The 12946-nt window shown below is 37.9% G+C and overlaps 2 protein-coding genes across 4 annotated transcripts in view; both read right to left on the reverse strand.

The window, feature by feature from the left end:
- The window catches only part of hsh2d (hematopoietic SH2 domain containing), a 148704-nt gene extending 144552 nt beyond the window's left edge, over window positions 1–4152 (reverse strand). Inside the window, exons 1-6 of one of the 3 annotated variants that reach the window (XR_009668712.1) lie at window positions 3879–4152; window positions 2932–3113; window positions 2349–2438; window positions 2075–2240; window positions 1142–1390; window positions 288–998 (exon numbers count right to left, since the gene is read on the reverse strand). Coding sequence is in view for 2 of the 3 variants with exons in the window: in XM_061033502.1 (XP_060889485.1) it covers window positions 585–998; window positions 1142–1390; window positions 2075–2240; window positions 2349–2438; window positions 2932–3059 (1047 nt within the window). In the remaining variant the exon portion in view is untranslated. Of the gene's footprint in view, window positions 1–85; window positions 999–1141; window positions 1391–2074; window positions 2241–2348; window positions 2453–2931; window positions 3114–3878 lie in introns of those variants that run through there. The other 2 variants (XM_061033502.1, XM_061033503.1) reach the window with 2 other exon arrangements.
- A 2041-nt stretch (window positions 4153–6193) lies between these two features.
- Window positions 6194–12350, reverse strand: LOC132963135 (ras-related protein Rab-8A). The gene is made up of 8 exons (XM_061033509.1): window positions 12179–12350; window positions 11636–11696; window positions 10231–10291; window positions 9695–9772; window positions 9409–9498; window positions 9198–9263; window positions 8442–8492; window positions 6194–8347 (listed from the first exon to the last, which is right to left on the reverse strand). The coding sequence occupies exons 1-8, from the start codon at window positions 12300–12302 to the stop codon at window positions 8258–8260; spliced, it is 621 nt and encodes a 206-aa protein (XP_060889492.1). The 5' UTR covers window positions 12303–12350; the 3' UTR covers window positions 6194–8257.
- Between the last annotated feature and the right edge of the window lie 596 nt (window positions 12351–12946).

Consider the following 12946-nt stretch of genomic DNA (forward strand, 5'->3'; position numbering starts at 1 on the left):
GACTGAAGCCTACAACTCATGTATTCAAAGCAGCTGACATGACCATCACATATCTGTTTTACATGCTGCGTCTAAAACTACCTCCTTCAGTCTTTAAAACTTTATTACAGCATCACATAAAAATAGTAAAACTTTCAATTAAAATGTATGGTATTTATTTTACCTTAGACAAACATCTAGGTAATAAAACAAGATTTTGAATGTTGCTTTCTAAAACTTTTCAAAGGTTTCTGGATTATTGCTTTTTTCTCCATGTAATGATGCCTTTCTGTTGATCCTGCACCCACTTGGGGCTGGATTTTTATTTTTTTTTCCTTTTCTTGGCTGTAGTCTACAATTCTACAATTCTACAATTCACTTAGCAGACGCTTTTATCCAAAGCGACGTACATCAGAGAGTAAATACAACACAAGCAAGGATCTAGAAAAAAGGGAACAATGTCAGTAAGAGCAAACGAGCAGCTTTGAGTCCGATTGGACACACAGGTGCTGACAGGCATTGCACAGAGGCAAAGTTCAGTTGTGTTAATCAAAAAATCCCTCGATCAATCCATCTGTGCTCTTATTTAAGAAAGCGGTTTGATATCAAAAGCCTGGGGCAAAAGGTGGAGGTTGTCTGTACTCCTGAGGTAACTCTCCACCCGTCAGTGTCATATCAGGGCAGGTGTGGGAAAATGTTGGACTGTTGAAGCTCTGCTCCCCTGGGATCTCCTGGTACTCATTCTCAGTGTTTCCTCTGCTCTCAGTTTCCTCTTTGTTCATTTCTGTGTTCATAAACTCCTGTGACAGGCTCCTCTTCTTTTGGAATTTTTTCTTGAAGTTCTTTAGGTTTGTGACCACTGACGGCTTTGTTTGCTGGTTCCTCTGGGTGCTGAATGGATGATCAGTGGCTGTGTGTGTGGAGCGGTGGTCAGGGGCAGACACTGTTCTGGTACAAGCCGGGTTCTGCTTCCTACGAGGAAGTTCAGGAGGCTGATGGTTCCTGTTCATTGGCACAAGCTGGAGATCATAAACACAAAGCAAAAAAAAATGTATGTTTAAAAAAAAGAAAGAAGAACTTTTAATATAATTTTTCCCATGACATTAGTGCACAGTTTATACACCAGAAAATACCTGAAACTTTCTTATTTAATCAACTTTACCGTGGCTTGAAGAGGGGAGCTGATGTGTGGAAATTCTTCTTCCAATTGAGGGTAAAGTCTGCCCGTATTCGAGATTGCAGGGGTCTTCATGTTATTTGGCCGATTAGGAAGGGCAGGTGGGATTTTTTCTCCTGATTCTGGGAGAATTGTGTTGGCATGCAGGGAGTTGTTTGGCAGCAAACTCGCGTTAGAGTTTGGATGTCTTTGGGGAAACAGCAGTTCTGCATAGTCGGTATTGTTATTTGAGCTCTATTATAAAATCATACAGAGAGAGAGAGAGAGAGAGAGAGAGCGAGAGAGAAAAGAACGTTTAATTTTTGCAAGGTGCACAGGCAGACAGCAAAAAAGTAAATGAAAAGAAGATTGTAGATATATTTGATATACCCCCCCCAGCCCTTGTATTGCATACTAACTAGATATTAGAGTTTACTTGAATGAGGTGTGTTTTTGTACGTATTTATGATTGAATTGTTTGGGTTATTATTCTCAATGAGTCCTGTACCTCTGTCTAAATAACAATACAAACCACTGACATCTCAACTATTTTCAGGACTGAGACACCCACCCTGCAAGACAGAGCGCTACCGCAGGTCTTTCATTCCATCTGCCATCAGACTGTTTAATCAGACTCTTTAACAGCATCACCACCTCATGACTCATATCAATAATGCTACACATTGTGTGTGTTTTTAATAATAATAAGTCTTTCCACAAGTGGAAGTGTAAGTTACCTGGTATTATTCTGTTATTCTATTATTGTATTTTTTCTCCCTTTATTTAACTGATGTACATATGTTTGATTTTTAACTTCTTGTTATTTTTTAATAATTATATTCCTGTTTCCTGTTTTCTTGAGCTGTTATAATGAAAAAATGTCCCCCATGGGGGATCAATAAAGTTTATCTTTATCTTATCTTATTATTATTTCCATACCTGTCCACACGCTACAGTCAGCACCTCACTGAAAGGCATGATGGGATTCCTTCGGTGAAAGTCCACCATGTCCTGCAGACAACGGTGACGTCTCGTCTCCCCTACTATGATGTAATGACCGTCCCCCAACGCGTCAATCATAAAATGTCTGCAGCAGTCCTCTGCGCTGGGAGCAAGAGAGAAAAAATAAGTATATATCAAGAACAATGAACAGGGCTGAACTGTGACCTGTTAACTGACAAAATACAGCTCCTCTGACCCTGCAAGCACTCACCGGAGTGAAAGCGTATAGCCAATCCTGCTCTCACTGACTCTGATGAGGAAGTAACCTGGAGGCTTGGACATCAGAAGCTCCTCTGCCGTCCTAGACAAAGAGTCCTTTACTCAAAGAGTTTCATCTGTAAATGCTGTGGCCATATTGATATTCATATTTTTTTAAATTTTGAATAGGTGTTTTGCATGTGACCTGGAGCTGGAGGCAGTTTGGAAAATGTTTAACTTATCAAATATCTAAAATGTGGTTTTAAAAACTGTACACTGAAGTCTTGACAAAGTCAACTGATGGAGTACACCATACCTAAAAATAATCCAAATAAATCATCCATTATGCGTTGTGAATGTGTACACGGGGCGTGGAGGAAGCATAAATCTGTGGACAATTCAGCTCCATGGTCTTGTTATAAGACTTGGAGATAATAAGTCAATAAAATGGAGGAAAAGCTGTATAATCCGTGTCATGTGCAAAGCTTAAAAACAATCCCTGCATCACAGTATTGGTATCTCTATTCTATAAGATATTGAGAAATGTCTCCACTTTCTTCTCTGATGGCATACAGTGAAAGACTTTGTGGACTTACTTCCTGGAAATGATCCCATGAAACCATTCAGGGACTATATTGTTCCTGGTCAGAGACCCGAGCTGGGACTCAGTAAACCAGGTGAAAATGTCATGCTGCTCCTGTACGCATGGATTCCACTCCGTCATCCTGGGACGCTTTCAATTAATCCTCTGTGGTGTCTGCTGGGAAACTCACTAGGCCTAAAAATACATGTTTAAGTATTGATTAATTTCAGACAAAAGATTTGTGTACATACAGCACAAAGCTGACATGCAATTAAAACTACATAGAGGTGTTTCAGCTGCCAGTGCCCTTGATAACAAGCATGTTGTATTTTAAAAGGCCAATATTTAAATATCACAGAGCAACAGTGCATCAAATTTCCCCTTTTCATGCACGTTTTTCCTCTTTTGCTTACACATAATGTCTCTGAATATTTATCAGCTAAAGTTTGGTTTACTTTTAGATATACTTGGAACATTTTTGGGCAGTAAATTCTTTTAAACATTCTTCCTGAACATGATGGATTTTTTTGTTTGAAGTGGTATTTACATAATTTGAAATTTAGGGGTCAGGACAGCTACTTCTCAATAGAAGGTACCCTATAAATTATATATTTTTTATTTATTTAGCTTATCACTATCTAATTTAATGCCCTGGGTTTAAATACATCATAATATAATCTCAGTAAATATCCATGTCTAAATACTTAATTGTTTAGTTAAACCTTTTTTTTTTTGTAATGGGACTGCACTTTGAACTAATTCGGTAGAATGCCCCAGATACAAAATGTAGCCTCACCAGGAAATAGTACTGCTATTACCATTGGCTTCTGTTTGATTAAGTGTTACCTGCTGTAACACTCTCTATATTCGCAAATGTCAACACTCAGTTAATAAAACTCAATCAAAGCACCTGAAAGGATTTTTGAAACTTATCAAAACTCGTATTAAAGGGTTACTTACCCTGTCCGGCTGCTTCTGCTAAAATGAAACTACACAGCTCACTCGTCTGATAACACCTCAAAGAGGGAGGAGGCAAAAATCCACACACGTGGGAAAAGCCATGATGAGATAGCCACACAAGACAGGATAAAGCTGATTATACCACAGGTGACAAATAATCCAACAGCCTAATGTATGATCATGATGAAGGTGAACTGACCGCATATAATGATGCTAAGGAGATGTAAATCTACATGAGGACTACATAAAGCCACAGGTGTGACCACATGAGTGTTGACTAAGAATCACAGACGTTAAAGAAGAGGTTTCAATTCCTGACAGTTATTACTGAGATGAGACCACAGCCATGCCCTTTTCAGTTATTGCATAATGTTACATGTGACACAGTTTAGAGTTTCAAGGTCAGAGGCCGCATGGTGGGTTATAATTCAACATCTTTACTTTGAGGATCAATAAGAGATTATCTTATCCTAACTTAATAATGCGTCTAGTTGTGCAGCTGTATTCAGTGCAGGTTCTTTCTTATATTACAGCACAACTAGACTGATCAATAGAAATTACTAGGCTATTTCCTCTTTGTTGCACCTACACTTATTTGAATATCAAAAAGATAAGATTTCACAAAATACCCAGGAAACCCATACAGTTGAGTGCAGTCTAATATATTTGCATGAAAGAACTTTATTTATTAAGTTAAGGATTTCTAAAAAACGTTTTTTTAATCAGGACAATGTTGGCTACCTTGACACAACCACTGATTAATGATCTAGGGCAGGGGTTCCCAAACTTTTCAGCTTGTTCCCATCAAAATAAGGGTGCTAGAGACTGGGGACCCCCACTGTCTGGAGGTGGATAAAGCATATAACACAGCACAGCCATGCACAGATAGCCTATCCAACACTGGTAACAAAAAAGAGCAACACAAAAGCATGTAACATAAAAACCATGACGTTTTATATATAGCTTTCTTTCCATGTAAATATTTGCAATGAGTGGAAACTTAATAGACACACAGGTGTGTACATCTCTGAAGAGCAGCAGACACAGAAATTGTTGATGTCATGTGCAAACTAACCTTTGAAGTATTTTTACACATTAATCTCATTTTAATTGTACTTACTGATACGTTTTATTTAAAACTGAATTGCTTTAAGTATATTTTTTTTACAATAATGGGTAAAATATGCAATTTTAAATGCTTTTATATTTTTATCAGTTATTTTGGAAGGCATCTTGTGACCACCGGGAGGTCTTGACCCCCAATTTGGGAACCACTGATCTAGGGAGCCCTTTAGAGACCTTAATAAGGTTAACATAAACCTGATCACTTAAAATATCATTGCATGCCTAATATTTGCTAGCTAATAAAAACACAACATACTGATAGGCTACTTGAAGCAGGTTCAGTTTCAACAGTTTGTGAAGAGGAAGTAATGAGTTCAGGCGCAAATGTTTTTGTTGAGACTCTTTACAAAAAAGAGAAACTATGCAAACACAAATATACAAAGCACACACACACACACAAACTGCACCATGCCTCTACATAACATGAAAACTCCTGTATCTAACATCTTTTGCTCATTTCCCTTATACTCAAGCAAAGTTTTTCTCTGCCTTGAAACCTTTTATGGAGAATTTTGTTTAATATGTTGATCAGACTGATAAAGACAAAACTAAACCATGGGAGAGACCAGAAATCTAGAAGTGTCTGTGAACAACATTATTACTCCAAATGATTTGGAGACGGACATTTCTCAACATACCTGCTACCAGGGCCCCCTGAAGCTCACTGTAGGTGGCAGCATTCAATCAGATGTTTGCTGAAGATCTGCATATTACAGACCAGAAACAAATGACTAGTGCTTTACAGAGCAGCAGATTCATTAAGAATTCAGAGCAAGCAAGACTCCTTCAGCAAAAGAATGTGGACAAAATAGTCTTATTAAATCAATTATAAACTATCAAACACATAATACAATTAAAATATTTAATATAAAAATGCATCTTGAACCCCAGTACCTTGATAGAAAGTCTTGGTTTGGGGAATGTGGGGGTACTGTTTCAAAGTAACCATGGTGTGGTGTAATATTGGACAGACGGGTGTGAATTAAAGTCAGAATACATCTGTGTTACAGCAATGTGTCTTGATGTGCAGAGAGAATTCAGTCAAACTTCATATCAGCATTAACTGCAAAAAAAACTGATGTAAAAAAAAATACTCAAAAAAGTGTAACCTTTCTGATATTGTTTTAAAAAAATGTAATACTCCATATAAATATCTAAATCTTAATAAAAGGCACAAACAAAATGTCATATTTCTTTAAGAATCTCATTTTTAATAAATCATCAAAAGTACAAATATCTACAAAAGGTGTAGATCAATAAGATTTATTAAGTACAATCATTGCAGATCTTATTTACAATTGCTGAATTATTTAATATTTTGCCCATAAAATGAAATACAAATTAAGTAAGAGAATGCTGAAGATACGCTGATGTTGAGCTGGAAATCTTTTACTTTTTTGTCTCCTATCAAAAGGACTGAGCAGACCACATTTAAGCCGTTTACAGCCATGATTTGGTTTCATCCAAGAAAGCTGGTTTGACCAAAATTGTTCTGAAATCAGCTAAAATGATTTGAATCCACAGGTTAACGTTTAGGCAGTTATCAATTCAAAGACTCTTCAGCACCAGAAATGATTTGCATCACTGTAAAACGTCAGAGGTGATCAAAAATAATAATAATAATCAACTTTCAGTTAATTTCCTATTCTTACACCTGAACAGTTCGACAGAGCCAATACTAATGAATTTGGAGTGACAGCAGAAAATAAAACAGCAAAGATTCTTTTGCACATCTCTGATCTCAAATATGTCATCAAGTCAAATGTGCAAAGCTTTCAAGGTTTTCTCTGCACCCAGAATGCATAGTACAGACGGCCATGACTGTGGACCAAGAAAGAGATCGGGGTATCAGGGGGAGGAGAGAAAAATGAGACGGTGCATCAATGGGGAAGAAAATGCATTAAAAACTAGAAAAAGTGAAATATCAGTTTAAGGGAATGTTGGGAACGGCAATGAAAACGCTCTCTGAATCATAGGCCCTTCAATATATGTTCATACTAAAAAGACAAGGTTTCAGTGCTCAGATGTTTTTAAGGATGCCCAGAAAGGGAACATGGAAAGCTTGTGCATGAATATTCTTTGCTATCAGTTAAGACTTGCAACAAATACAGTCAACAAATGTTAAGAAACATTTTTTTTACAGAAAGAACAAAGGAAAAGTGCATTAACAATAAGAACATTAAAGGGCACTTTGTCATTTTGGTGCTATGTTTTGTTTTTTGTTCCGTGAATACTGCTACAGCACAGCCCTTCTCCAAGGCCCAGAAAACAGTTGTGTGCATGTCCCTCCATTGGAACAGACAACCGGATCATGTGCGAATATATTAGACAATGAGCTGTGATTCCTTCTGTGCCTCTTCTCTGTCAACCCCCAGGTGTTAGGATTTGGTACTGCAATTCCAACTGCAGAAGTGCAGCAAATAATTGTTTACCTCACAACAATAACACCTTTTGTATCCTAGAAACCGCGATACACAAAACGATGAGGTAAGACACTATAAAGGGAATCTGTGCCCTCCTTTTTCAAGAACCATTTCTTACTTCAACCACTTAAATACTTAGGATAGAAAATAATCTGGCCCCCCTACATATTACATTGCACATCGAAGTTTTCAAAAGAGGAATGTTTCAGCCTGAGAAATTAGCGGAAAGGAGGACAGAGGACATGTTAACCCCAATGTTGATATGTTGGGTAAAAAAATGTGGCTGGCACCAGTTTCAAAGCATATTATAATCAATCATATATACTTGTGTATTTAGATTGGATAGATAGAAGTGTAAAAATGTTCTATAATTTCAAATTAAGTCTAAAGTATAATTTGAGCTGCTTTTAGTGATAAAGATCCAATAAATATGATTTTTCCTTGTCACACTGACAACAACAGATAGCAGGTCGGCATCAGCAGTTGTTGTGAGCAGTGATGGTTTCATTGTTTCTAGGATCTCACCAGGAGTCAGTCTTTAAAAGTCAATAAAATCTAAGGAATTGAGTTGAAACTACCAAAATAACCGCAACAGAGAAATCAGATTGTGTCATGTGGCAGAGGCATCAGTTATTAGATTCATCGGTGTCAAGGAAAGACTGGTAAAGCAAAGGAGTGAGAGGTTGTTCTTCCTACTAGATGAGCATGGGACAATCAGAAAAAGAACAAGGAAGACAAGAAATAAAGAGGCGATCAGGGTGTGCTCTGTCTGTCCAGTTCTGTCCAGTGGGGGGGGACACAGTTAAGGCTCTGGTGGATGCTCCGGTCTCCTCACAGGAGCGTGCAGCGGAAGAAGCTGTTCTTCTTGGGCTGTTCTGTAATCTTTACTCCTTGATTGCTGCCCTGCGGGTTGTTGCCCTCCTACAATACACAAAGATGAGAGGAAAAAATAAAAACATGACACAACACGAAGTATAATTATTGAAAAAAAGTTTCCAGTCTTCAGCATTCTTACCAGCTTCTTGTCCATTTTTGCTTTGATGTCTCTAGCGAGCGTTAAGAAGGCCTGCAGACATTAAGAGGCAAACAATGGTTTGTGCAAGGCTGAATTTGTGATGAATTAATATCAGCAACCATAAATAAAAACCCATGATTATAATTAGCAAACATTGTGTTTTGAGAGTATAAAACTAAACTAACAAGCATTTACAAAAATACCCAATGGACATGCTTGCAGTCAGTACAGTGAATCATAACATGCTTTATTTTATTATAATATTGCACACTGGATCCTTTAGGAAGAATTATGACAATTAAAGATAAGGAATAGTATTCAAAACATTTTACTGAGGAAATTATTTCTTAATTGAATATTTCACAGCCTTTCTTTATGCAACCAGCTAAATCTCTAGAAAGTCCGTTTCTAAGCAAGAAATTGTCACTCACATAATCCCCAGTTACACAAACGTTTTTTTGCTTTGATATTTGTTCAGATTATGAAAATGACAAAGAATGTGATAATTAGAGAGCTTTGCAGGTGCTTGCAGACGGATACTGTTACCTTTGGACAGAGCCAAGCAAACAGTTTCCCCAAGCTTTGAGTCATTAAGCTTAGCTAATGCAAGAGACGGCCAGGTACAGAGTTTATAATAACAGATACAAGAGCGGTATCCCTCATCTAATCTAACTCTCAGCAAGAACACCAATGAGCACAGTTCTCGATGAGACTTTCATCTAACAATGAATAATACCAGAAGTTGTGTGAACTCACATTCTCGACGTTGATGTTGGCTTTTGCGCTGGTCTCCATGAATTTGATACCATACTCAAGTGCCAGCTGACAACACGAGAAAAGAGAGAGAATCAGTGTCAGAACTCAGTCATGACGAGCCAAATACACATTATTTGCCCCACAAGAGTGAGACTATGGTGTACTTTCTAGTCACATTTTCGCTGAGTGAGTTCAATGTCATGTTTATCACCTTCTCTCCTCTTTCTTTGGACACCTGTCGCTTGTCATTGACATCACATTTGTTCCCAAGGACCATCCTTTCCACATCTGCTGAGGCATGCTGTGAAAACAAGGGTGGCAATGTGAACAGACAGGAAAGGAATAATCAAACAAAAGTGAAGTTATAGTTATTCAGACTCTAGTATGTTCAGCATCAGATCAACAAAGTACAATACACTCAAACCTGGGCAGAACGATATCACCGCTTGTGCATAAAAGATGAGGGAAACCACAAAAACAAATGAAAAATATTTTACCTCCTCTATATTCCTTATCCAGTTCTTTATGTTGTCAAAGGACTTCTCATTAGTGATGTCATACACTAACATGATACCCTGAAGAGTGCAGAGGAAACATATATAAATACAGAGCAGTCAGGAAACATTCCTAATTAAATCAATCTATGAAGACAGATTTGGGTATCAAGTATCTATATGACTCTGCAGAATCCATGTCAATCTTTATAAGTGATTGATCACAGTATTTTTGTAGCCTTGTTTTAAAACATTAGAATACCAAACATAACAAGGACCAATTTGGTGGAAATATACAAACAGTGGCATCAAGTTTAACTTGATCTTAAGGAGAGGCTAACAGAGATTCCACAGTGCTGCACTGAGCGCACCTCTGATTCCCCAGCTGTGTGTACAATTAGAAACAATAATAATGCTGGGTGTGGTTCTTGTACTGCTTTATGATGTAGTGACACACCTGGAATGACCAACTATCCATTCAAGTCCCACAGATAATCTTTACCATTGTATGAGCTGTTAAGGTGCACAATGCAACTCACCATGGCTCCTCTGTAGTAGGCTGTCGTGATGGTCCTGAACCTCTCCTGTCCTGCTGTGTCCCTAAAGAGAAAAACACGTTTTAGTCACGTTGGGGTTATACATTTCCCCAGGTAAAGTCTTCGTGCAAGAATAAAGTCTGCGATGACGGCACAGGATAAAACAGATCTTCTCTATTTAACCTTCAATAAGTCAACAATAAAAAAACATGCCATCAAAATTCCTAACGAGTATTAACTTAAAGTATTAGGGTACGGCCCGTGCGTTACAGCAGTGTTCAATGACCACAAAGATTATGCGTTTTAAGTCGAACAAGGGCAGTTAATTATACTGTATCTAGACGGAAGAAAAACCATCATGTTGGCAGTATTATCAAGACGGGACGCAAAAGTGGTACAACTTTTAACCAAGGAAACCAGAATCGTCCTTTCACAAACCCACAAAAAAAAAGAATTGTATTTCAACATTTTCACTCTAATGCTACAAATCAAACAAGTTGGGGGCGGCTGTCGCTCAGTTGGTAGAGTTGTCGTCTCTCAACCGGAAGGTCGAGGGTTCGATCCCCAGCTCCTGAAGCAAAAAGTCCTACGTGTCCTTGGGCAAGACACTTAACCCCCGAATTGCCCCCGCCGCTTCATCATCGGAGTATAAATGCGTATGAATGGGATTAGTTACTTCTGATGGTCTCACTATAGCAGGGGGTCTCCAACCTTTTTTCATCTGAGAGCTACTTTCAAAAAATGAAAGTGGCCAAGGGCTACTTGCATCAAATCGCTTGCATTTATTTACATAGCTCAGCTGAATTAAGCCACTGTTTGTAGACGTGTGAAATTGCAATAAACCAATGCTTATCAATAATCTTAAATTCACATCAATGTCCAAGAAAACATTAGTACTTCATACTTGTTTTTATGGGCCAATATATATGAATAGTGGGAAGAGGTGCATTTACCGTCGTCAGATTATTATTTTTATTTTTATTTTTAACACAGTCGTCAACCTATAGGCGAGCTACTGAAAACCTGCCAGTAGCTCCCGAGCTACCTGTTGGAGACCCCTGCACTACAGCAACTTCTGCCATCAGTGTGTGAATGTGTAGGTGTGACATGTAGTGTAAAAGCACTTTAAGTAGTCAGAAGACTAGAAAAGTGCTATACAAGTTCAAGTCCATTTATAAGTTTGTAAATATCTGTCTAAATTAAATTCCTTTTACAAGCTTCCATTCACATATTAGGCATGTATTCAACTCGATTCTGGAGATATCAAAACAGCAAATCTTTCTTTAAAATAAAATAAATTATCCACTTTCACTAAAGCGCTCATTACTTATATTTATAGTTATATTGTTCTGCCACATTCATCAAGCTGTGGTGTGAAAGCTTTCCACACTACTACAGACCACCTTACCATATCTGTAGCTTGATCTTCTTTCCATCTAACTCTATTGTCCTGATCTTGAAGTCAATTCCTGAGGAAAAACATCTCACATCATTATTCACACAACTACAGCACACCTGCCATGTGATGCTGACTCTCCCTCGGCGCCTCACCACTCATTAACATTTGTATTTGATTTGAGAAGATGTTTTAGTTGATCAATACTTTCTGTAACGTTGGCTAAGAGAGAGCAAAGTACAGGCAGCTGATCTTGTGAAAAATGACACAAGCTAACAAGCTCACAGACTGAGCTGGTAATGTACTGTCAAGGCTTAGCAGGGTATCCAAACTAACTGATAACACAATCAGTGTATTTCTAAGAACAGACAGTGGTTCAAAAACATTAACGAGTCCATAAAAGCCGCCGAATCAAGCCGGCTGAGCTGCTTCCTGACTAGCAACTAAATGATGAGGGCTAACAAGAAAAGTTAGCAACAAATTAGCATGCGGGATGGGCTGCTCAAACACTTGCTTTTCAGTAAAGACAACACAGATACTTTGAATTTTACTCACCTATTGTGGAGATAAACGTTGAGTTGAAGGCATCCTCTGAAAATCTGAATAGCACACAGGTCTTTCCGACGCCTGAATCGCCGATTAAAAGTAGTTTAAACAAGTAATCGTAAGTCTTCGCCATGTTATTAGTTAGCTTACTATTGCGGAAGTCCCGCCTCTTGAATTGACGGAGACGTCACAGCGAGTCAGCGGGGTTTTTTTTTTTTTTTTGTTGGTCAAATCAGCTGTCACTCTTTTCTGTCGTCGTGGCTCCGGAAGTCCGTAGTTGTCCCGTTGGGTTCGCTTGTTTCGATATCTAACGCCGCCCGGATGAAAATGTTTGTTAACTTGCTTAACAAGTATTCAAATGGATTTTCTCTAAACAATAATGACCTGGTAGTTCGGTTTAGTCTGTTGAAATCAAACAAAGTATTACGTTTTATCTTTAATTTGTCCGTGACATAAAGTGTATGCTGACCTATGATCAATAATGCCAAAGTTTCTATTTCCCTCTAGTAGGCCCAGAGTCGAATTTGTCCTTTGTCTCATTACAATATAACCCCTTTAAAATATCAGACACGTGTTTGTGATCATATTTAAGTCTAATAAAGTTTTAAAGTCTGCATGGAAACATTTTTTTTTTAGATATCAAAACCGCAAAGCCAACTTGTAAAACTGGACTAAATATTTAAATTACTATTTTTTTTTTTTGTATGTAGGCCTATTTGTTTCGGAAAATGTTTAAAGGGATCAATTTCAGTAGATTGGATTACCTCTGGCTTTAAT

The sequence above is a fragment of the Labrus mixtus genome, chromosome 3 (assembly GCF_963584025.1).
Source record: "Labrus mixtus chromosome 3, fLabMix1.1, whole genome shotgun sequence".
Lineage (NCBI taxonomy): Eukaryota > Metazoa > Chordata > Actinopteri > Labriformes > Labridae > Labrus > Labrus mixtus.

Bases quoted from the DNA above. Each gene is read 5' to 3' on its own strand.
- LOC132963135 (XM_061033509.1), bottom strand. From the start codon at position 12,302: ATGGCGAAGACTTACGATTACTTGTTTAAACTACTTTTAATCGGCGAT. The intron at 11,697-12,178 runs GTGAGTAAAATT...GTTTTTCCTCAG, and splicing joins AACGTTTATCTCCACAATAG to GAATTGACTTCAAGATCAGG. The intron at 10,292-11,635 runs GTAAGGTGGTCT...TTTTCTCTTTAG, and splicing joins AAGATCAAGCTACAGATATG to GGACACAGCAGGACAGGAGA.